General features: G+C 38.1%; 1 protein-coding gene across 1 annotated transcript in view; it reads right to left on the bottom strand.

The window, feature by feature from the left end:
- The window catches only part of LOC308438465 (uncharacterized protein), a gene marked incomplete at both ends in the record, with an annotated part of 253,517 nt that overhangs the window by 165,262 nt on the left and 65,459 nt on the right, over nt 1-22,796 (bottom strand). The window contains 2 exons of the mRNA XM_080939852.1: nt 19,810-20,040; nt 21,929-22,049. Of these exons, the coding sequence (XP_080795978.1) occupies nt 19,810-20,040; nt 21,929-22,049 (352 nt within the window). The remainder of the gene's footprint in view (nt 1-19,809; nt 20,041-21,928; nt 22,050-22,796) is intronic.

The following is a 22,796-nucleotide window of genomic DNA, read 5'->3' as shown; positions in this document are numbered from 1 at the left end:
GTAAACGCTTCTTGGCATCAGATATAGCATTGTTTGGTGTCTGCAGATGGGACCAAACTTCGAATGATGAATCAGATGGCCTTAGGTCCTTCAGCTGACATTTGTGACTCATTACCCCATGCAGATACAAAGACAAGCAAGGCAGATCTGTGTATCTTTGATGAACTCTCATCAATCCACCTGATTAATTAGAACAATGCTATTTCTATCTGAAATCAGACTGAGTCCTATTTAAATAATTACAGGGTTTACCATATGACTTTCCCACCAGGCTCAATGAAACATGACTGAGATGAAGAAGAAATTCATGGAATTTCATCTCATGGTACAATGATATGCAATGTCATTACCTTAGCTTAGCCCCAGCCTGTTATAACTCATCTCTTTGCATGCTACTCAAGCATATGACTAAGAACATTTCACTCTATAGTGATGGAAGAATTTTAATTGAATATTTTAATTTGGAAAATTCAGTTCTGGGATTAACAGTCTTTCCGCTGTTTCCTCATCTTTTTCTTTTCTTTTCTTTTCTTTTTTTGAGAAATAATAAGTTGTGGGTTTTTTGTTTTTTTTTTTTTTTTCATTTTTCTCCTTGTTAGGCAAAAGACAGATCTTTCCCTTCATCATCCTTGAGAGTTGAACACATTGGGGCGAAATTGGGCACAGCCCATTACTTTTACAAACCCCAGTGAGTGAGCCTCAATGCACAAAAAGATGGTCTTTCTGAACATCTGCAGTCTGATTAGATCAAAGACCAACAAATTAGCTGCAAATGGCTTTACAAGGAGCATGCAGATACATCATTTGAAAAGTAGAAAACTTTGGGCAATAACTGCTAATAAACGTGTTCTCTTTGGGCAGCCCACATTGCACCAACGATGTGTCATGACAGTATCAGCGTATTTCACAAAACTCTTGCACTCATACTGTGGTGATAGGTGTGTACATCAGATCTCCTATGTACTTAACATCTGCCCATTTCACAGGTCTATATCAAAGTAAGATTTTTCTCAGCTAAATTACTGATTTAACTCTTATCAACAATTGTATCTACTGTTTTTATTTCTTCTGCATAATTTATTCACTTATATTCATTAAATGTTACTGTAACTGAAGCATTGACACTTGCACAATGAATTTCCATTATCTATAAACTGGTGGAAAGACAATAGAGAATCAATTAATAAGGTTTTATTAATAGTAATAAATGCTTGCCCTACCTCAATTGATTCTGAAATCATAAATTATAAGGCACTATAATAGGACATGTGTGTTCTGTTCAGAAACTTTTGTTAAAGGCAGAAACAGCACTGAGACCTGCTGCTATGTCAGAGTTTAAGGACAACATGCTAAGCAGGGTCTTCTGTGCATCTTTGTACCTTTGACTTTAACTTGTGTCAAATTGACACAAAGCTACCCAGCACCTATGTGACATGATTTGTTTTGCTTTATTCATTGATCTTTAATAGTCCTTGACTTTAGTAACGTTTGAGGGGTTTGAATGAGAATTGCTGAGTTTGGTGGTCTTGTGCGAAGAAGGAATTTGATCTATTCAGAAAAGAAAATGGAGACTGAACTAAATACAGAAGCAGAAAACCAATGTGGGATAAAGCCAGAAAGTGGAATAAAGGACAAAACACCTTGTACAGGCCCAAGTAAGTGATATGGATTTATTCTAAGTGTAATGAAGATCCTAAGGCAGGGACATTGTCTTAGTTAAGATTACTATCGCTGTGATAAAACACCATGACCAAAGAAACTTTGGAAGAAAGGGTCTATTCAGCTTATACTTCCAGATCACTCTTCATCAATAAAGAAAGTCAGGACAGAAACTCAAACATGGGAGGCACTGACAGAGAAGCTGATTCAGAAGCCATGAAGTGTGGGTCTTACTGGCTTGCTCAGCCAGCTTTCCCACAGAGTCCAGGACCACTAGTCCAAAGATGATACTATCCAGAATGGACTGGCCCTCCTCCATCAATCACTAATTAAGAAAATACCCTACAGGCTTGCCAACAACCTCATCATAAGGAGGCATTTTCTTAATTGAGGTTCCCTCCTCTCAGATGACGTAAGCTTGTGTCAAGTTGACATAAAACTAGCCAGCAAAGATATGACATGTTTTGGTTTGCTTTATTCATTAGTCTTTATTGGCCCTTGAGTTTGGTAATGTTCTAGGGGTTTGAATATGAATACTGTTCCTATACCCCCTAAGCTTTGAAAATTTTATCAATTCAAAGTCATTCACTGCTGGTTAGTGTATGTGGGAATCAGATGTGGATGGGAAAAGATAGCAAGCTGGTCCTTTGTAATTAACAGGCGGGGTGACCTTGGAGAAATTCTTTGCCCTACCGTCCTTTGTAACTTCACATGCTGTTCATATGAAAATCAATACCTTAAAAGGAACTATAAAGCATTTTGTATACATGTTGAAATATTGAAACATTTTTCCTGGAAATGTGAGTTCAGACAGAAGCAAGATCCTCGTCTTTGGAGTATTCAAAATGATTTGATTGTTGAGTTGCACAGAAAGTGAACAAGAATTGCTATATTGTAACTAGGGTATTCTGAACTCACAATGCAGTGCACATGAAAAGACACAAAGAACAAAAGAAAAAATGCAGAATTCCCAGTAAAATAAAATATGCAAATTTACATAAAACACCATTTTTAAAAAAAGATAATTCAGGTTTTCCTGAAACAGTAGTTTATTAGTTCTGCGGATGCATAGCTGTCTCAAGCTCTTGGGTTCAATCTCTAGTATAAAAGAAAAAGCAAGAAAAACAAGTAAAAAAAAAAATCTCACCGGACTCTTTGAAGGTGTTGATGGGGCTCTGAAATTCTCAAATCTGTTGGCTAACTTTGGAAATCCACACAGAGATGAATACATTTCTAGATGTCAGCAATACATCAGGGAACAAAGAGGACCTATGAGAATAATCCTTGCTTGTCAAGTTGACACATATTTGGGTGGGTCTGTGAGGGTGCTTCTAAGCATGACTGGCATATATGTCTGTAAGAAGCAGAGGAAGTGAGATGTCATAGGTGAATGTGTGATACACATGACCATTATGAGACTGTCCTTTCTCTGACCATAGGAAGCAATCAAATAAGTCTCTTCTTATAGTTCTGCTTACATTATATTGGTTCTGTTTCACTAGAGAATTTACATGGAAATGTGACATCTCTACTTTCAGAAAGCTTATGCTTAAGGTTACACAACTACCTTTGGCATGGGTCAGTAGAGTCGTCCTGTTCAAAGGACAGCTTTACTACATGATGCAGAGCTTGAGTCTTCAGACACAGACGACAGAAAAGGAAGAAAAGAGAGAAATTTGATTTTAGAAATAAAATCTAGTCTGTGAAAAAAAATCAAAGAAAAAATTATAGGCACTCTTATAGAAGAGTGATTCTCCAATATAGAAAGAAAGAAAGAAAGAAAGAGAGGGAGGGGGGAAGGAGGGAGGAAAGAAGGAAGGGAGGAAGAGAGGGAGAAAAATAAAGAAGAGAGACAGAGACAGAGAGAGACAGAGATATACTGGAGGGAGGAAGGAAGAAGGAAGGAAGGAAGGAAAGAAAAAAGAAAGAAAGAAAAATAATAAAGACAGAACAAAAACAGCATTTCAATTTTGCTTCCTTCAGAACAGGCTGAGAGCCTGGTGGAGCAATCCATACTAGTTTTGAGGCTCATTTTAATTATCTTGGAAAGTCCTACCCCTGTGTATCTCACCTGTAAAATGGGCTCAACAAGGAACTAGGTTCTCATATTGCTCTTAATGGGGTGGGGTCTCTTACGTGTATAGTGATGTAACTGAAAAGAGTGATTAATGTGGGATTATTACTTTCTCATCACATCATATTGACCTGAGATGTTCCCTAAAGTCTCCCATGTTAATGACTTGTTCTGTTTGGTTCTATGAGGAGATGGAGTCTTTAAGAAGTTGGACCACGAAGAAGAAATTGGGGTCATTGAAAATCAGCACTGGAGGGGCTGTGCTTCTGTCTTTCACCTGCTGTGAATCAGGAAATTTAGCTCCTGCTATGTGCTCATCTCCCACTATAACAATACTTTGTCACACTAAATATTAATATTAACTGCTGTTACAGTTTTTTTAATTCTATACACTCTCAAAGTAGTCCACTTGCTCAGTGAGTTCAGGGCCCAAACAGCAATGAATAATGATGGTCTTAGGTATTTCTCAGAATGAATATATTGCAAGGGACACTGCACTGGTGGACATACAAACCTTCCATGTCATCTAGAACCAGGAAATGGGAACACAATAGAATCAAAAGAGCATGAAGTTGAGTATTTTTATAGGAGGGAAAAGATTAAACTTCGGAAAGGAAAAATTTCAAGGGCCAGAAAAAATATAAAATACAGAGGAAAGCTAGGAACACTCCAGACAGAGGATTGCCAATTAATGATAAAACAAATAAACGAAAGAAAAAATATTTACCATCCCTCACTTGAAATTATGATAATCTGTTTGCACAAAGCTTTTAAAGCTTATGATATTGATATGAATTACCTGTTCAATTCCCATTTTCTAAAAGCAAGGGCTGGGCCAAAGGAGTTTATAATTGTCATGACAGTGAATGCTAGCCAAACCAAGACTCCATTAAGTCTCATCCTGGAGTTTCACTTGTGACAATATTCTTTATGTCTAAAATGTATTTGGGTAGGAGTCAGGGATTGGGAGTGTGACAGAATTTGACTTCCTTCATCTAATTGGAGAAATTTATGTAGTTACCCTAGAATATAAATTAGGGAACAAGTCAGGAAAAGTCATTGATGACAGTGAACACCCAGGGTTCACCAGTGTGGCCACCAAAGTTTCCACAAGTCCTCGGTTCCCTTAACAAGCTAACACATTCTTTTTTAGAACTGAGAAAAGGGTTTTCCATCAACTGACATAAGGGCAAACTCTCTGAAGTCAGAAAATATAATATATTAGAGAGCTCTGGACTTCTACTGGAAATAACTAATAATCAATAAATGCTATCACACTCAGGGTCTGGATTTCCTGGGACCTCTCCTTCCTGTGAGTTATTAAAATCATTTCAACTTTTAAATATTAAATGTCACACAGAAAATAACCTCTTGCAAAGTATTGGGTTCATCATATTTTACGAATTAATACTTCAGGTCATTTTAATCAGTTTCTGATATAGATGCCATTTACAGAAAGCACTTGAGGGAAGAACACTGTGTCCATGATGAATAATGACAAGAATATGAACTATTTTCTTTATATACATATTGGAATTTGAGCACTACTTGGGTGCTTTTCCATCTTAAGTATCTAAGAAGCTTTAAATAAAAAACAAATATATTACATTGAAATAGAGCATCCCTCTTTTTCTAGCATAAAACTTCAAACTTATTAATTTTGTGGCTATATTTTAAAAATGAGAACCAGCACTAGCTAGACAACGACATGATGAGTGTCTCAAAATTTCCAGAAAGGGCACTAAATTTTTCACAGTATTTGTATTTCATTCTCAATGTAATAATATGCTATTCTTTTAATAATGAATAACAGATCCTTAGTTTGATTTACATGCATGGATTAGAAGTCATGTGTAAAAGTTACAGCTTTATTCAGATTGGATTTCCCTCCAGTGAGACAAAAATGGTGCACATCTCCCACTATAACAATAATACCTTGTCACACTGAATATAAATATTAACTGCTGTTACAGTTTTTTTTTTAATTCTACATACCCTCAAAGTAGTCCACTTGCTCAGTGAGTTCAGAAAAAGTTTTTTTTTTTTTCTATAGCATCTAAAGTTCCTATGTTTACCCTACCATTGGGTGAAACCTCCCACCAAAATCATGGTCTCCCTGAGGGAGGGGTTATTGCTTTAGTTTTCTGGTTTGTTTTTTTTTTTGCTTCTTTTTAATGACTGAAGAGAAATTTTCTGGATTCTTTGGAAACTCCTATGATGTCATATTGAGAACGAGAGCCTCTGAACCATTTGGAAATGTCATATGATGTTTTGCTGGGGCAAACAGGTGAAAGGGTGTTTTGCTAAAGCAGACACGTGAAAGAATATTGAAGTTGACACAGTGGGAGAACATTTTCCTGAAGCAGACTCATGAGGGAACATGTGATGCTTAGAGAGAATATCAATATGACCCCACAGGCAGTGGGAGGAGGCTCCGGCATTGGTTCGCCTTGCTCTGCCTTGCTAGTCTTCACAGACAATGCTTTTATATTGGTCCACCTTGCATCATGTTGCTGATCTTCGCTTGCTATGAACTCATGACATTCTGGGGGCTTCTTGCCACTTCATGTTTCTTCTCCATCAAACTGCCATTGAAGATTTATGAGTGGTGATGGCCAAATGAATTAGACAGCTGCTGCTGATTCAAGTTGGTCTTTTGCTAGAGGACTGGACTACTGACCACGAAAATTAAAATATCCCCCAAACAACTATTTCTAAACAGAGCCACAACCCTCATTTCCCATTAACAGTCCTTTTTCACTACCTCTGGTGGGTACAAGGAAGTAGGCTACAAGGGAGGTTAAAGTGTTTAAAAACCCTTATAAAGTGGGTAGTAAAATCAAAAAAAAAAAAAAAAAAAAAAAAAAATCCAAGCCTACTAACAGCAAATGTGTTTTCTTCCTATTTTTGTGAATTCTGAATCCAAGTGTGGCTATGAATTCCGGATGTCAGGTCCTTGGTAGGTTTGCAGTCAAGGCAAACCAGGGAGTTCAAGGCAACTTATGTGGTCTTGTCAGCTTTAGTTATTACAGTAGGCTGGGCCTCAGTTGTCTGGAGACTGTCTCATCAGAGAGAATGAGACAAAACTGTCAAACTTTCCCTGATAGAAGTGCAGAGATGACACGTCATCATGTCTACCTATTATACAGATGCCTTGTATAGACCCCTCACAGTCTAATCACACTCAAATGGGAAAAGAATATATACAAGTACATTACCTCCAGGAACCCAGCATGAGCCTCCAGCTGTCAGTTTGATTGACAGGGTCTCTCACTATGTATAGTCCTGGGTAGCCTGAAACTTATATTTGCCCACCTTTCTCTATCTCCCAGGCACTGGGATTAAATGTGTGTGCCACCATAGCAGGCTGAAGGCTCTTGCCCTCTGTTGTTTTATGTGTATGGATGTTTTGTCTGGATGTATGTTTGTGCACCATGTATGTGCAAAGCCCTCAGAGGCCAGATGAACTCTCAGAACTGGACTTGAAGATGACTGTGTTATGTGGGTTTCTTGGAATAGAACTTGGAGCTTCTCGAAGAGCATTCTGCACTCATAACCACTGTGCATTCTCTCCAGCCTCTGCCTGGCTCATATCAAAAGGTTGCCTGACACTAAGGCCTGTGTCAGAATTAAAAGCTATAGCTAGGACACTCAGATCCACCACACTGATAGAGGGATAAAGATCAAGCCTTGCCCCGGCAGCTCATTTATGCACACCATGGGCCTTACAGGAACCCCAACATGTTCCCTCTGTAGAGCTTGCCACCTCTGCAGCTGTTGCCACTCACGCTAAGCACATAAATTTGGCTTTCCTGAAGACTCATCGGACTCTGGGAACTAGGGCCCAGAATGTGGCTTTACAAAATGTGAGAGTGTAATCACATGCTAGACAACATCCTCTGCCCTGGTTCCCAACATGGACTATGTTGCCACTAGCTGGCCATGAAGCTTAATGATTGAGTTGTCTGCATACTACACGTAGACTATGTCTGTCCACAGGACACTTGGTCCTGTTCTCACACAGTGAACTGCCCTGCCATCTGGGCAGCCACAAGAAGTGCAGTCCTCCCAGAGATTTGATATACCTGGAAAAACCCTGATGCTGCTGTGGCTGTTGTTGGCCTGTGTGGGTGCTTCTTTATAATAACTGTATTAAGCACTTAGGCCATCATAAAAAAGTCCATGGTATGTTTATTCTTCAATCTGGAGCTTAGATTTCCCATGGAGTGGTGTTATTCATGCTTTTTTAAACGGACTTCTCCTTGGCTTCTAGATACCCAGCTTCTCTCTAGGTTTTGCATGGCTTTCCCTTAGAGTGTGTCCTAACTCTTCTAACTTATTTCCCTCCCTCTCCCTTTACTCTATCTTCTCCCTTCTCTTCCCTTATTTTTCCTCTCTCTTCCACCCATTTTCCTTCCTTTTCTCTCATCCACATTGCTGTTATATCCCATTTTGACTTAATTGTCCCAGTAAATATCCTGGGGTTATGCCACAAGGTACTATTAGGCACCAATATTGTAATGTATAATTTTGGGGAAATATATAGTTCAGTCTATAACATCCCCTACTTCTATTCCTTACATTTATTTTTCTACCTGCAAATAGTATATCTGAAAGCTAAGATATTTCACTGGAGATGCAAATACCTTTTTAGAAAATTTAAAACCAAATAGAGAAATAAGATTGTTATAAATTTTCTGTTAAAACATACAAGGTTATGTCAATGGAAGCTACTGGGACCATGGTCACCTCAAAGGAATAGCCATGTTTATTTCTCTAACACACACTATCACACTTGGTAAAGAGGGAACTAAGTAAGTCCTCCTTTTCTTGCTAATAACAAGTTACTTAAAACATAGTAGCTTAAAATATGATATTTGTTTAGTATAACTAATTTCCCTGTTCTGCGTGTGGGGAATTCAGTGGAATGACTTGTCTACTCTACATGTCAAAAACTGGACCACTTTCAGCTGCTCTTGAGATCATGGCTAAGTTGAAATGGAAAAGTCCAGGATAATCCTGCTAGGTCAAGGACAAAGAGAAGTTTGGTTTAGGCTTAAACCTCCCCTCTCCTATAGGCATAGGTCTCTCATGCAGTAGATATAGTATTTGTATAAGATGAGGTGAAGATGCAAGAGGGATTTACAGAAAAAGAAAGCTGTCAGTCCATTAAGACATATGATTGAGCCCCAAACTCTAAAATATTACTTCCCCAACATTCCTTTAGCTAAAAAGTCGGTGATTCCTTCTTGACTGAAGAGAGAAAATACAGACCTGGCCCTTTAGTGGAAAAATAGCAAAAATTTTATAATTTTCTTTATCTAACTCAATAGATTATTGATGACTAAATTAATGAATAAAAATACAAAATAAAGTAATACAAATAAAATTAATCTATTTGGCTGTGTACAGTATAATAGCCTTAGACTAGTTCAGAACTTTCCACTTGAATTAGGGTCAAACATCAAAGATTTCCAATAATTTATAAAAAAAAAAACCCCTCATAATTAAAGAATGCTAGCTGCCAAGTTTCTACATTTTGTTTTATTAAATTATATTTGTTATTTTTATTTATGACTAAGTGTGCACACATGAATGCAGGTGCCCGCAGAAGATCTGTCCTGGGGCTAGAGTTACAGGCAGATGTGAGCTCCCTGACTTGGTTGCTGGTGTTTTAACTCTGGTTCTCTAAAGGTCAAGTACATACTCTTAACTGAGCCATCTCTCCATCCACCCCCTGCATATCTCTTTGACTCTCCTGTTGTATGCTTTTATCTGAATATAGGATGCTTAGCTACATAATACCTTCACTACACATGTGCACATAGTACTGGACCAAAATTCTTATAAAACATATGTTTAAGCCTCAGCCCACACACATGGAATTTACAAGTGGGCCCTCTATAAGGTACTCAGGTTTAGATGAAGGAATGGGAGCATCAGGGCAGAATTAATGGGTTTATGCAAGGAAGGCAAATAACTCCTACATTTTCTTTCACTGGTGAGGTTCCAGAGCAAGAATACAGGCTATAAGGAAACTATTTTTTTATGACTTGACTGATTTTATCTATAAAGATTTGTACTTTTTTCCCCATAACTTGGCAAAAACAGTGATTATCACTTAAAAATAGCAAACATGATTTAGAAAATGGCCTGTTTGTTTTTTATAAATATCAAGGCTGCAGATAACAGGGGAGGAGCCTGTATATATTTACACATATCAAATATTCTCAAATGACACCCGGGAGACATACATCTTTTACGTCTGCTACTGGGCTCATAGCAGTGCTGAAATTGGGGGAGGGCATGTCTCAGATAACCTAAACCTTGCTCTTTGTCAGGGAGAGACAAGTTAAAAGTTTAGACTTGGACATTCTTTCTCCTGTAGGCACAGCCTCACGTTCTGGTCACTCCAGGAGTGGACTTGGTGTTTTACAAAAAGCCTTTAAGAGACAAGAGGAAGATTTCCAACCCAACAGAAAACAGACGTTGTTAGCCCTTTAGGCTTAAGTTTGAACCCCAAATTTCTTTTTCATTTGAGAACAAGCTGAGTTGACTTTGCTTGCACCTCAAAGAACTGAGGGTATGAGCTCATTTTGCTTTTTAAAAAAAGTCTTACTCAAAATATTACTTTTCTAAAAAGGAAAGAAGTGACCAAGTCATTCTGAAGCAGTAAAACCAAGTGATACTATTATTTTTTTACATATTACTAATTTATAAATACTAAAATAGCATCTCAGAATTGATTTGTTTCTTCTCCATAGCATATATTTTGTTTTAAAGATTACTGTTCACATGATAATGTCTTTTGACATCCCATTAACATTTCCTTCACTTTCTGTTTTAAAGAACAGTTCATATTTTTGACAATCTAAATTTCCACTAATGTCGACTTTCTTTAAACAATTTTATGTTATGTTTTGCTCTCATTTTAGAAGCGGTTTTGTTTTTTGTTTTTATTATTATTATCTGCTACTTGTAAGGGGTCTGTGTCCTGAAGTACAAAGCTGTGTGTGTGGGGGGGTGTGGGTGTGGGTGTGTTTTCAAACTCTTCGAGTCTTATTGGGGCTATAAACTGTGGCAAATGAATGAGTTTAAAAACTGAGTTACACATCTTACCAATTCCAGGTGGGAATCTGGATATTGGGAAAATATACTGAATTGGAAGAAGTTGTAGATAAGTGTAGTTGAGTACATGGTGATCAATGGAAGGCTCTGTCTAATGTGGAGAAACATCAGAGAAGAGAGGAGAAAGCCATATCAATGGGTCTATTAACACACAGCAAAATTGACTTGTCCTAACAGAAGGGAGAAATCAACCAATGGTTTTAACCAACATTCAAGATGATATCTCAGAAAGATTATTTTGCTTCAGGATGTCCCTAGGAATTATTCAATAATTAGATACCAGGTAATTATATGTTATACAATTGGAATATCTTATTGGAGTTAGAGTACCATAGTTGAGTGCCCACAGTCATGGAGTAAAGTTTCCATTTTCAACATTGCCTAAGAATGTATGTGAGCTTGAGTAACTTGACAAACTTCCCCACAGTTCAGATTACCATGTGTGAATTACATATGTTCATGCTGACCACCAATATTTCCTTCAACTATAAGTACCTTGATATCAGTAGAAATAACAAACTCTTTACTGCTGTCTAGAAATACATAAAAGATTTAAGAAATTCAAATATTAATAGTGTTCATAGCCACTCATGTGTTCTTTCAAATAATAGAACTGGGAACACAGGAAGGAAGGAAGGAAGGAAGGAAGGAAGGAAGGAAGGAAGGAAGGAAGGAAGGATGGATGGAAGGAGATAAACTCCACAGTGGCTCAGACCTTAGGTATATCCTGGGGTTAGGCTTCCTTATTGAAGCTAATGCTTGTTTAAAAGAAAGGTGTTCTTTGGCTCCACTGTAGCATTGACTCCAGATCTCTGCTCTGTTGGTGACATGGCTTCCGGGGACACAAGGTTTCCAGTGATGACTCTCACAGTAGAGATCACAAAGACAAAGGGAAAAAATTGACTGTGGCGAGTCCTTTCACCGAAGAGGTCTAGAGCCAGAACGTGGGCTTTAGAGCATACATCCTAGCACACACATCCATGTCTTGCCTGTTGTAGTTATTCTTTGCTTTTAAGTGTAATCTGAGAAATATCTTATAAGAGCATCTTCCAATGAAGTAGTTAGCATTTCTACAGTTAGCCATGTGTGCTCACAGCAAATGAAAGAGAAAAGCAGACTCTTGTGATACATGACTACCAAGTGCCTGCTCTCTGACCCTCCATCTGAAAACGTTTTTTCCCCATTCTGTTCTCAGAGACCCTGGTCCTATGGGATCTTTGCCTTGGCCTGGGCATTAAAGTACCACTCACCTAATGGCAGCCACCTATTTACACATTAAGGGATCCTCAAGATTGTCATAAATAAACTAATGATTTTTAAACTAAAATATTTTTTCTGGCTTTAAGCAATCTTACACAGTGATATATGATCCACCAAACAGATGTGCTTATCAAATAAAAAATGAGGCTAAATACCATCAAAATCAAGTGACTCCTTTTTTTTTTTTTTTTTCCTTTTTCTTTGGCTGACACAAACCCTGTATCCTAGACACACTTTTCTGTGTTTAGGGATAATGCAAAAAAAAAAAAAAAAAAAAAAAAAAAAAATAGAATATGTTACCCTAAATTGAAGGAAACCATGGTCTTAATGGAATCATTACAGAAATTGTTCCAGAATGCTGCATCTTTCCAGAAATAATAACCCTGTAATGTCAGCAAATTCCGAGTCAGTACGGGTTACCTGCTGCACACAGAGAGGCTTGGTCATGTTCATTAGATCTGCCCGAGGCTCAGCCAAACTTCAGCACATGACCTTTAAGAATTTTTAAAAATTCATTAATCAATGTTCTTTGCCCGAGTTTTGCTGTTTTGCTTCTTTAACCTACTATTTGTATCCCTTTTTTAAAGTTGGCTGATCCCCATACCCAACGATTCTAAGAACTGCAAGCATAACAGTTCTAGCTAATAATTAACAGAAGTTTCTTCAGTTACCACTGCTAAAGGTCAATAATGATATTTTCAAATGTCACCCAAAAGAATTATCATGCAAGCTAATGTGACAAAAAAATGGTCAAACAACTTAATTTATATTTGACTTTATGTTCTTAAAAGTAATTTTGATATGCTTTCTCTTTGAATGTCCTATAAAGTACTAAGAATGATCTGTTTATTTAGCAACATTAATGACTTAGAAGCCATGTAGAGAAACAACTAAAGGCATCCTTCACCAACCTTCTGGCAGATTGTGATGGTTTCCCTACATCTTCTTAGTCTTAACTATGTTTTCTGTAACCATTTCTTTAGTTTTCCTACATCTTCTTGATGTTGTTGATGCTTACTGTAACCATTGCTGCCATCTTCCAGTATCTTCTTGGTGCTCTTATCAATGTTTTCTGGAACTTTCGATCACAGCAACACTAAGCATGGTACACTTGTTTTGTGCATTTATGAATGGCTCTGTGCAGTAGCTTCTGGGATGTCCTGTCTCTCTTAGGCAACCTGTAATGCAGATGTCCTCACTGGGAACGTCACCTTCAATTTTTATTGGTTAACTAATTAAAAATATAATCCTGTACTTAAATACATTGTGTGATCCTTTATTTTCTTTTGCAATTTAAATGGTTTGAATTGTCAAATATTAATTCTAATACAAAGAGCATATCATCTAACATTACTTTTTGAAAGTTGTACAACATTTCAAACATAGTTCTAAAAGACTGAAATTATCACTTATTCTTGCATTCTTCCTAGATACTGAATGCCATTTTGTTAATTATTTTACCAAACTTCTAGTAAGAATGTATTTATTGTAGAGTGAATTGAGTATTGCCTAAGGAAATATGTTGAACATTCTAACATTTCTAATATACAGTACTTCAGAAACAGCCACATTTGGAAATGGGATTTTTTTTATTTAGCTAAATTATAATGGTGTCTTTAATATGTCTATGAACCCACATGAAAATATTCTTATGAAGAATAGTCACTTGCATGCAGATAGGCAGATTTACATATAGGGAAGACATGGTGAGGACCATAGTGGACATCACAATTAGAAAAACCTCTAAGATTGCAAAAATCCATGTGAAACACATAAAATCTTGCCTGCTTCCCTTGTGACTTTAGTTGGAAAATTTGTGAACATTTTTATGGCAGCCTTAGGAAAGAAACCCAGTGTTCTTAGGAAAGAAAGGTTCCATTCATTTGTGGTACCTTTGGCCCAAAGCCTGAGTGACAGGTGAGATAAACCATGTTATCTCAGTCTCTTTTCCTGGTCCTTTGAAAGTTTCTGACAAAGCAATTCAAATTGTTTCTGTTATTCCGACTTGAGTTATGCTGATTCAAAGGCCAGGGTAGAGTTTATGACAGGAGACTTGAAGCAGCTTGCACCCCTATCTACCGTCAGGAAGCAGAGCGCAATAACCATGAGTTGCCCTATGGCTCTGGTTCTCCATCTGTACAGTTCAGGATCCCAGTCTGGGAGTGATGCCACACATTGTGGGTGAGTCTTCCCACCTCAATTAAGGTGGTCAAGATAGCCCCCCACAGGCATGTCCAGAGACCCCAGGTGATCCCAGAATCCATCAACTTGATAATATGAACTGTCATGTGTATCACTGTTATCAGGATTGTAATCATGCTGCTTAGCTGACCTTTAGTCCTTTACTTCTGTCACCAGAACGTGCTCCTCTGCATTGATGTCATCCTTTCTAGTTAGATAGTATAAGTATCTTGCAATGAATGAGTCTGGGAAATAATTAACATACATTTTTTTGTGTGACATTTCCTTCTTCTTTCCGTCTGAAAATTGTCAAAAATGACTATGTGCATATGTTTTTCACATTTTCCGTATCTTTTTACCTATAGCTTCAGCAGCCTAGAGAACTACTTCTCACCCGGATTTCTGATGATTTGCACTTGGTTCAAAAGGTCTAATCTTCAATGTACCTTTTGAATTTTTCATTCCAGTCATTTTTTTATTATAAAATCATATTGTAGGAGATTGTAGAATCAGGAGAAACATAACTTTAAACATGTTCAAGGAATATCTCTTGTTATTTACATGATGATATAAATGTCATTAGTATTTTAGATACTGGATTGTTTTATTTTGTTTAAGGTTTGGTCTTGAGTGTCCCTTCTGCATACTATTCAATAAAACATCTAAAACTTGAAATTTTATATCAGATACACAAACCCTAGTCCCATGAATAGGTGTTACATTCCAAATCTTTAGATGGCCACATTTGACTATTTGTCCTTTACATATTACCAATGTCTAATCTACCAGTGCTCTTTGATTTTTAAATTTTTTTGTTTAGTTTTGTTTTGTATTTTTGTTTGTTTGTTTTTCATGCACAAGGCTATCCATTTTGTTCTTTGGTGGTTTATCCATTTCTATGCCTTTTGCCCACATTTATGTAGACTCAAGATGTTTATAAAATGAAAATCTGAAAATGAATATGACTTTAACCCCTGATTCTAGCAGAATAGACTAAGATATCCTACATATTTAACCCACTTCATCATCTTGCCAGGACTAGAAGTCAAAAGGCATGTATGTCACATAGCTTATATCCTCCCAAAGATCTACATCTGTGGGCTGTTAATGGATACCATGAACAAAGATGGCAATCTCTTTATGTGAAGTGTTGCCAGGATAAATGTCAGCAGAAGACAAGTGGGTTCCCAATGTGTCTACCAAGGCCTTGATCAACAATCTTCAGGCAAGCACTCGGATCTTTAGGCCTAAACTTGGAATCCACAAATGAACTTTACCTACCATGCTAATGTAAAGTAGGCCTAATGTAATGTAGTTGATGCTGATGAAAAGTAATTGGTATTGTTCATGTGATTTGAGGGGCCTCTGACTCCTATTTTTCCCTTGACTCATCTTATTTGTCCACCCCTACTTTATGATATAGCAAGAGCCATGTTAATATGTAGAATAATTTGGGGGCAAGAACAACAATGAAACTCTAGATATGAAATTGCTACCAAGGATATCTACAGCAGTATTCTATCAACACACCTGTTGCCGCTCTTAGGAACCCTTTCCAATACCTATAAAGTAGCTGCTGTCTCACATGTCCTTCAAGTGTTGGCTTCCTAGCTCAGCCTGATGCCAAAGGTATACCACCTGTGATGCTGTGACATTATGTCCTTGCTAAAGGTCAATCAGTAAGATCACCTTACAGACACGTGCTCGGACTTCATGTAGATCCTATAATTAGGCCTTATTCTTTTATTTAGGTAATGCCTTCTTCTTTCTTTAATTTTATTTTCCTCAGATACATGGTCATCTCTCTCTAGTTAGCACTCGTATGGCTCCAGGTGCCTGTCAGCTGCCTTAGGGAAGCTAATTGCTTCCATTCATGGAGTAAGAAAAAAAAATGAGCCTCTCTGAATTGTCTCTTAAATGGAATAAAGTAGATAGATGTCTCAAATGTCTCAGTATTCATTACAAACTCAAGGGATTTTTTTTTAATGTATTTTTACTATCTTGATGCTATCTATGGCTGAGGGTATAGTATAGCTCAGTTCGTAGAGAACTTAGGTGGCAGGAAGGAGGCTTTGCATTCAAATCCTAAACCATACAATACTACCATAGACCAGGTGGGTGGAACATGCCTGTAATCTCAGTCCTTCAGAGACAGAGACAGGAGGATCAAAAGTTCAGTGTTCATCCTCCACAGTGAAATGAGTTGAGGCCAGCATGAGACACATGAGACTCTGTCTTAAAAATAAATACGTAAATATATTTAAGTAAATAAATGAACCAAAATTACAATATGTTGCTTGAAAACTCACTGTCTTAACTGTCAGTCTCCTACAAACATTAGCAGTGAGACCAGCAGGCAAAGCTGTATACTTAATGAGAAAACTTGATGTTTCTTGGGGTGACTCTGACAGAGCAAATGGGACTTTTTGGAGTAGTAGCCTGTCACATTCTGGAAGCAGAGAGACTCCAGTGTCTTCTGTTTCTTGACAAATTATGGTTGACTTAAGTGTTTCTCCTCTTTTAATTTTTTGTTGGGAGTTCTGTACTGTTTATATATGTACTGAATATGTAGTAGTCTAGTGGGGTTTTATTTGCTTGTTTGTTTGGGGTGGGGTAAGATTCCCATACTTTGCTGAGCATAAATATGAAAGGACTGACAAATTCAATGTTCTTTTGTCAGCCTGCTAAAGACTACATATGCCTGCCTATGGCAGGGGGTAATCATGTTTTGCTTTTATTCTGACACATGCAGAAATTTTAGGACTGTACATTTAACCATTCCAAGATGTTTCCCTCTCTGATTGGAAGGAGACTGGAATACTTTTCTCATTCTAGGAATCATCAGTCTGTCCTACAGTCTCAATGTAGGTTTGACATTGTAAATAATCTTTGCATCCTCAATCTTTTAGCTTGCAGTGAGCATCGTTCCAGACCTGTATGGTTCAACTCCTTCTACTGGCACTTTGCTACAAGTCAGCACGCTTGTGGGGCGCTGCCTACACATTCTCCATTACAAGATGGCGCTGACATCCGGCTGGAGTTAGCACTAAACAAGTCATGTGCACACGCGCTGGGTAACTTTCCACTCCTTGAGCTCTGCCTCTCCCATGGCGTCATAGGGCTTGATGAGTTTCAACCAATCAGGGGGCTCCACGTCCAAGGCGAGGACTGATTCCTATATAAAGGGCCGGGCTAGATATTTCGGGGTCTTCGTCTTCACTTGTTGCAAGTTTATGCTCTGCCTCTCGAGATGCATTAAAGCTTTACCACAGAAGAATCCTATTTCGTGTGCCGTGTCGTTCTTGCTGGCGAGACGGTTGCGCAGGACACACGCTGGCACGCTAAAGAAATATCCAAGGCAATTAGCTTCTATAATAACTTTGGCTCCTAATTTGGAAACTTTTAGTCCAAATTCAGTGATATCCACTACTTTCAGCCACTGACAAGGCAACATATCATGGTGCCGTGGTGTGGCATGATGAAAACGACTTACCTCATGAGCCAGGAAGCAAAATGAGAAGAAAAGAGTAGGGTTCACAGTCTTTCTTCAAAGATGTAGCCTTGGTGGACTTGAAGGGTCTCCCACTGTTCTCTGCCTCTAAAGAACCCACCATGTTAAAGGCTTAATAGTTCTATTATGTGGACCAAGGGATTCAAACTCCAAGTGGCACCACTCCATACATGGAGTAAAACAATGACTCAACAGCTCATATGGGATACCCTCTGCAAAGCCAACAAAAATAAAGGAAGCTCCTGCATCCAGAGTTCATGTTTTTACCCAGGAACTTAAGAGAGAATGGCATTAGAACAAAAGCCAGTAATAAAACCAAACTAAAGCACACCTCAGTGAAAAACGTCTAAAAACAAGAAGGTTTGAAATGGACCAAAACAATAAAATTGTAGAGTAATGCGATCATGTAATGACAAAAAAGTATGTTAACCTACATTGTTCTTTAACCAAAGGTTAATTTGAAAGTTATATGAACTATAAACACTTAACATATTAATTTTTAAAAGCCCAGAAGGTAATTTTAAAATAATTTTCAATATTTTGTAATATTTATATTTACAACACCAATAAGGGGGTTTATGAGATTCCTGCTATGCATTGGCAAGGCATTTTTCTGTACAAACCTCTGGTAGGAGAGAATCACTACACCTATCTCCTTAGTAGGCCCATGATAGAAGGTTGGCTGTTCCCTCCATTTGATATTGTCACTCACAGTCCCTTTTCCACTAAACATTTCCCTAAATGAATTCTTACATTCCTGTTTCAAAGCAGCTTTTGATGTCATGGTTATTGCCTTAGTGAGTACTCTAACATGTTTAAAGCTGGCCGTACATGTCCACAGGTATTCCCATTATTTACTGCAAATCTTCCACTGATGGGCCATCCTTGCCTTTGTTTTGTTGTTGTTGTTGTTGATGATGATGATGATGAAGATGAAGATAGTGTTTTTCAGGGGGAGGTTGTAGCCACTACTTATCTCCTTCTAAATGGCAGAGTGATCATATTGTCTAATGGCTTTGATCAATGCTATTTGGTTTCTATAGTGACAATTTGCTATTGAGTTGTTTCTTAGTTACAGAGAAAAAGGAGGAGGAGGTCACATTAACACATTTCCAAGTGAAAGACACAATGTGAAACTCTTTTCCCAAGTAGGGAAAAAATATTTTCTTCTTGTACCTTATCCTTCAGTACCAGTATAATTCTGATCATTTTTATAATAATTCAAATTAATAGAGTAAAAGGCAGTTGTGCTTGTCAATGCCATGTCCCTGTTACCGCAGTTGTGACCTGGGCTTCTAGGACTAATCAGGTCTTCTTTCTCTCTTTGTTCTTTATCTACCCAGGATGATACCATCTGCAGATACTCCAGAAAGTTGAGCCTGGCTTCACTGCTCCTATTGTATAGCTTCTCTCTGAACATGATGTCCTCCTCCTCTCTTGAATCACTTCTAGCCCTGCCCACATGTTTTCTCCCAGCACTCTTCTTTTCAGAATGCATTTGAATAGTCAATATGACCTATTGCTTACTATATGTATAGTTCCTCCAACTCCTGGCTGCCTACACACATATACTTGTGCCACACACAGTACATGTGTTAGTGTTATTTGCTAAGAGATCCTGTAAACAGAATGATCAATAATCTATACTACACTCTTAACAAATAACACAACTAAATATCTCTTTACCTGCAATAAGGTTAGAATAGATAGATGGATAGATGATAGATAGATGATAGATAAATAGATAGATAGATAGATAGATAGATAGATAGATAGATAGATAGATAAAGAAAGTGAGAGGGGCAAAGACAGAGACAGATAGACCAATAGTAGATATTTTTGAGAAAGTGAAAGTGATCATAGAAGATTATATGAATAAGATCCTTTATGTTGATGACAGTAGATTGATTCTGGACAGAGAGGGATGGTGATCAGATAGTGGCATCAAAATTTAATTAAATGCAAAGTAATATGTATACACAGAAGATCATCTTACCACAGAAAGGCTTTCGTGGAAATAGAGCCCCACGTCATAAAAGCTGCCACCATGGTGAACTGGACATGTTCTTGTCTTCAGCCACTCAGTTTGACACCACTGGGAGACACCGCACCCCAGCTGTTTGAGCAGAGACACTCTGAGGAGGTAGGAGCCTTGGGGAGCCTTATCTTTGAGGCCTCTGATGCATCTGATTTGTATTTGTAGACTAGGCAACTGAGACTGCTCACCCTACATAAAAGGACGAGTTCTTGAATTACACAGGAACTGAGTAAAACCAAGCAATTAGCAACAATGGGCTTTTCAGAGGGTAAAAAAGGGAGACAATTATTTTTACTCAACCTGTAATTGTTAGGTATTAGCAATGATAACAGACAAGGGCCCACAATGTATAATTAGAAGGTCAAAAAGCAAACTCCCCCGTGGTGGGAGGGAAAGTTTAACTAGTGTTTAAGCATGGTATGTTAATAAGCTATGCCATCAGAAACCATTAATCTATTATAGTAAGATGGAATTAGCTGGAATCCAACACGTCTGAAAACCACACAGCAGGCCTGTTATGATACTGGGGAATGTGAAACCTCAGCGGGGAGCCTCACACATGGCATAAGAAAGGCGGCAATCATAAACAATACTAATCACAGATAATAACACCACATTGATAAGTGACCTGCAACACATGTAAGACTTACACTTCGTCTGATCCAAGGTGTTCTCAGCATATCAGCTCGCCCACAGGCTTCCAATGAGAGCCTGTCCCACAAGAAAGAGGGAAATGGCAAGGTCTGCGTCTCGGCTGATGGCATGGAACAGAGACAGGACCCAGTTTTTACGGAACATCCAAGTGTCCTTGCCTATTCCCAAGTGACTGGAGCAGGCTGTTTTCATGTTCGGTTATTGCCAAGAAGTTTATACGAATTAATGATTTTAGTGAACGATTGTTTCAGATTAAGTAAATACTACAGCAAGATAGTTGAAAATTCAGATATCATTAAGTTTTATCTCTTGTCTTACAAGTTCCTGAATAATTCAACCCTAAAGAATTCACTGGTACTTTATGCTTCAATCACAAATAATGCCATTTTTTAAGGACACATTTCTCTTTGAAGGTACAGGTACTACCAGGTTAACCTACAGTTGACATGAGAGAGACCTCTTAATCCTGCCAAGAATTTATTGAGATACTGAATATTTCCGTATAGATAATATGCTCCTAGAATTAAGTAAACAAAGAAAGTTCAATTTCTTTTGTTTCCCATTCAAATCATACTTAAAATGTAATCAGAATAACAATTATTTTTGGTTTAATTAGAAAATCTTAATTAACAACAAAGATTTAACCTTAATATTTTGGTTTCCAAAAATATTTTTGAAAATTAACACCATCTGAATAAATAAGACAATCTTTTTAGACCTCAAGGCAGGATTACTGATGCAGGCAGACGGAGTTATTAAACACATTCTAAATTAAACGCCTCTATGAATTTTATACTGAAATATATTGTGATAGTTTTGCATGCCAAATGTGACATTTTGTGTTTTAGATTCATCTTCTGTAGTAATTTTTTGGAAATGTCAAACAAACAAAGATTTTGTCATTTACCAATAGAATTACTATGCATGGTTGCCTAGCCTTCTCTGTGGCGGCTCTTGCGCTTGTTTCAAGTCAGCAAGCCATAAAGAATCTTTATCTCTCTGAAACACAGCAATTTGGAGGATAATCGAATGGTGACTAGGGGGCAGACATGCCAGTCTGAGGAATTATACCACAATCTCTCTTGCATTTACAACCTCCGTCAAGCACATGCCGAGCAGAGAGGGAGAAGGGGAACGAAGATTCGTCAGATCTCACGCCTGCGTCATTTGCGTGTTGGCAAGCCTACCTCCATGAACGGCCGAGACTGAGCCTGGTCATACTGGACCCTGTGCTAAGGAGTGCCCCCCTGACGTTTCCATGACAGCGCTTGGCCTGCGTACCGTTATTAGGATCAAAACCATTTAGTAAGACCTGCTTTCTCTCATGAAACCCTTAGGAGGAAAAGAACAGGTAAGGGCGGCCACAAAATGGATGTTCTCATCTGACACTTTGCATGAGGAGAAACAAGCGGAGAGTGCTCACCTTCCAGCAAATTCCTTCTGTTCTTCCGGATTCTTTGGTCGCTTGTGGAAATGAGCGCTGCTTCGTGTCACTCCCCTTTGTACATGGATTTCCATCTGCAGTGCATGGCTGACTCAGAGCTCTGCAGCAGGTATGAAAAGGAAGTTAAAAAAGAAGAAAAGATATTGAAACCGGAGCAGGAAGAAAAGACTTACTTTCAGATCCACAACACAGTCTGACGTTTCTTTTCTTGGACTGATTAGGAGTTAAGTAAATGGCACATTGCAGGTGTTGCATGGTACTAAAGCATGGTTATTGAAGTACAACACCATAAAATACATGACGTGCTGTATAAGGCATTGAGCTCCCAACAGTTAAAATGTCAATTGTTTCAGAGATAACCAGGGAATCGAATACAGTTGTCTTCCTTCTTCTGTAAGGAATGGGGTTTAGGGACTCTTCATGAAAACCAGAATCCACAGAGGCTCTTGTCTCTTGGATAATACACCATGGTATATACATACATCCTATGAACATACACTATATTTTTAATATTTTATTTTAATTGTGTGTGTGCATATATGCATATGCAAATATGGGCCTGTGGCTTCTGATTCTCTTGGAGGTTAGCAGAGAGCATCAGATTCCCTGGGGCCAGAGTTACAGATAACTGGGAGTCACCCCACATGGGTGCTGGGAAGCAAACTCTGGTCACATACAAGACCTGGGAGGCTTCGAAACCCCCGTGTCATCTTTGCAGCCCTAATTGTTACTATAAAATGATATAATCTCCAGAGTAGTGGTTCTCAACCTTCCTAATGCTGTGAAGCTTTAATACAGATTTCATGGTGCATTGACACCCCCCCAAACCATACATTGTTTTTGTTAT

The sequence above is a fragment of the Micromys minutus genome (assembly GCF_963924665.1).
Source record: "Micromys minutus genome assembly, chromosome: 1".
Taxonomy (NCBI): domain Eukaryota; kingdom Metazoa; phylum Chordata; class Mammalia; order Rodentia; family Muridae; genus Micromys; species Micromys minutus.
This window is presented reverse-complemented; position numbering and strand designations above follow the sequence as displayed.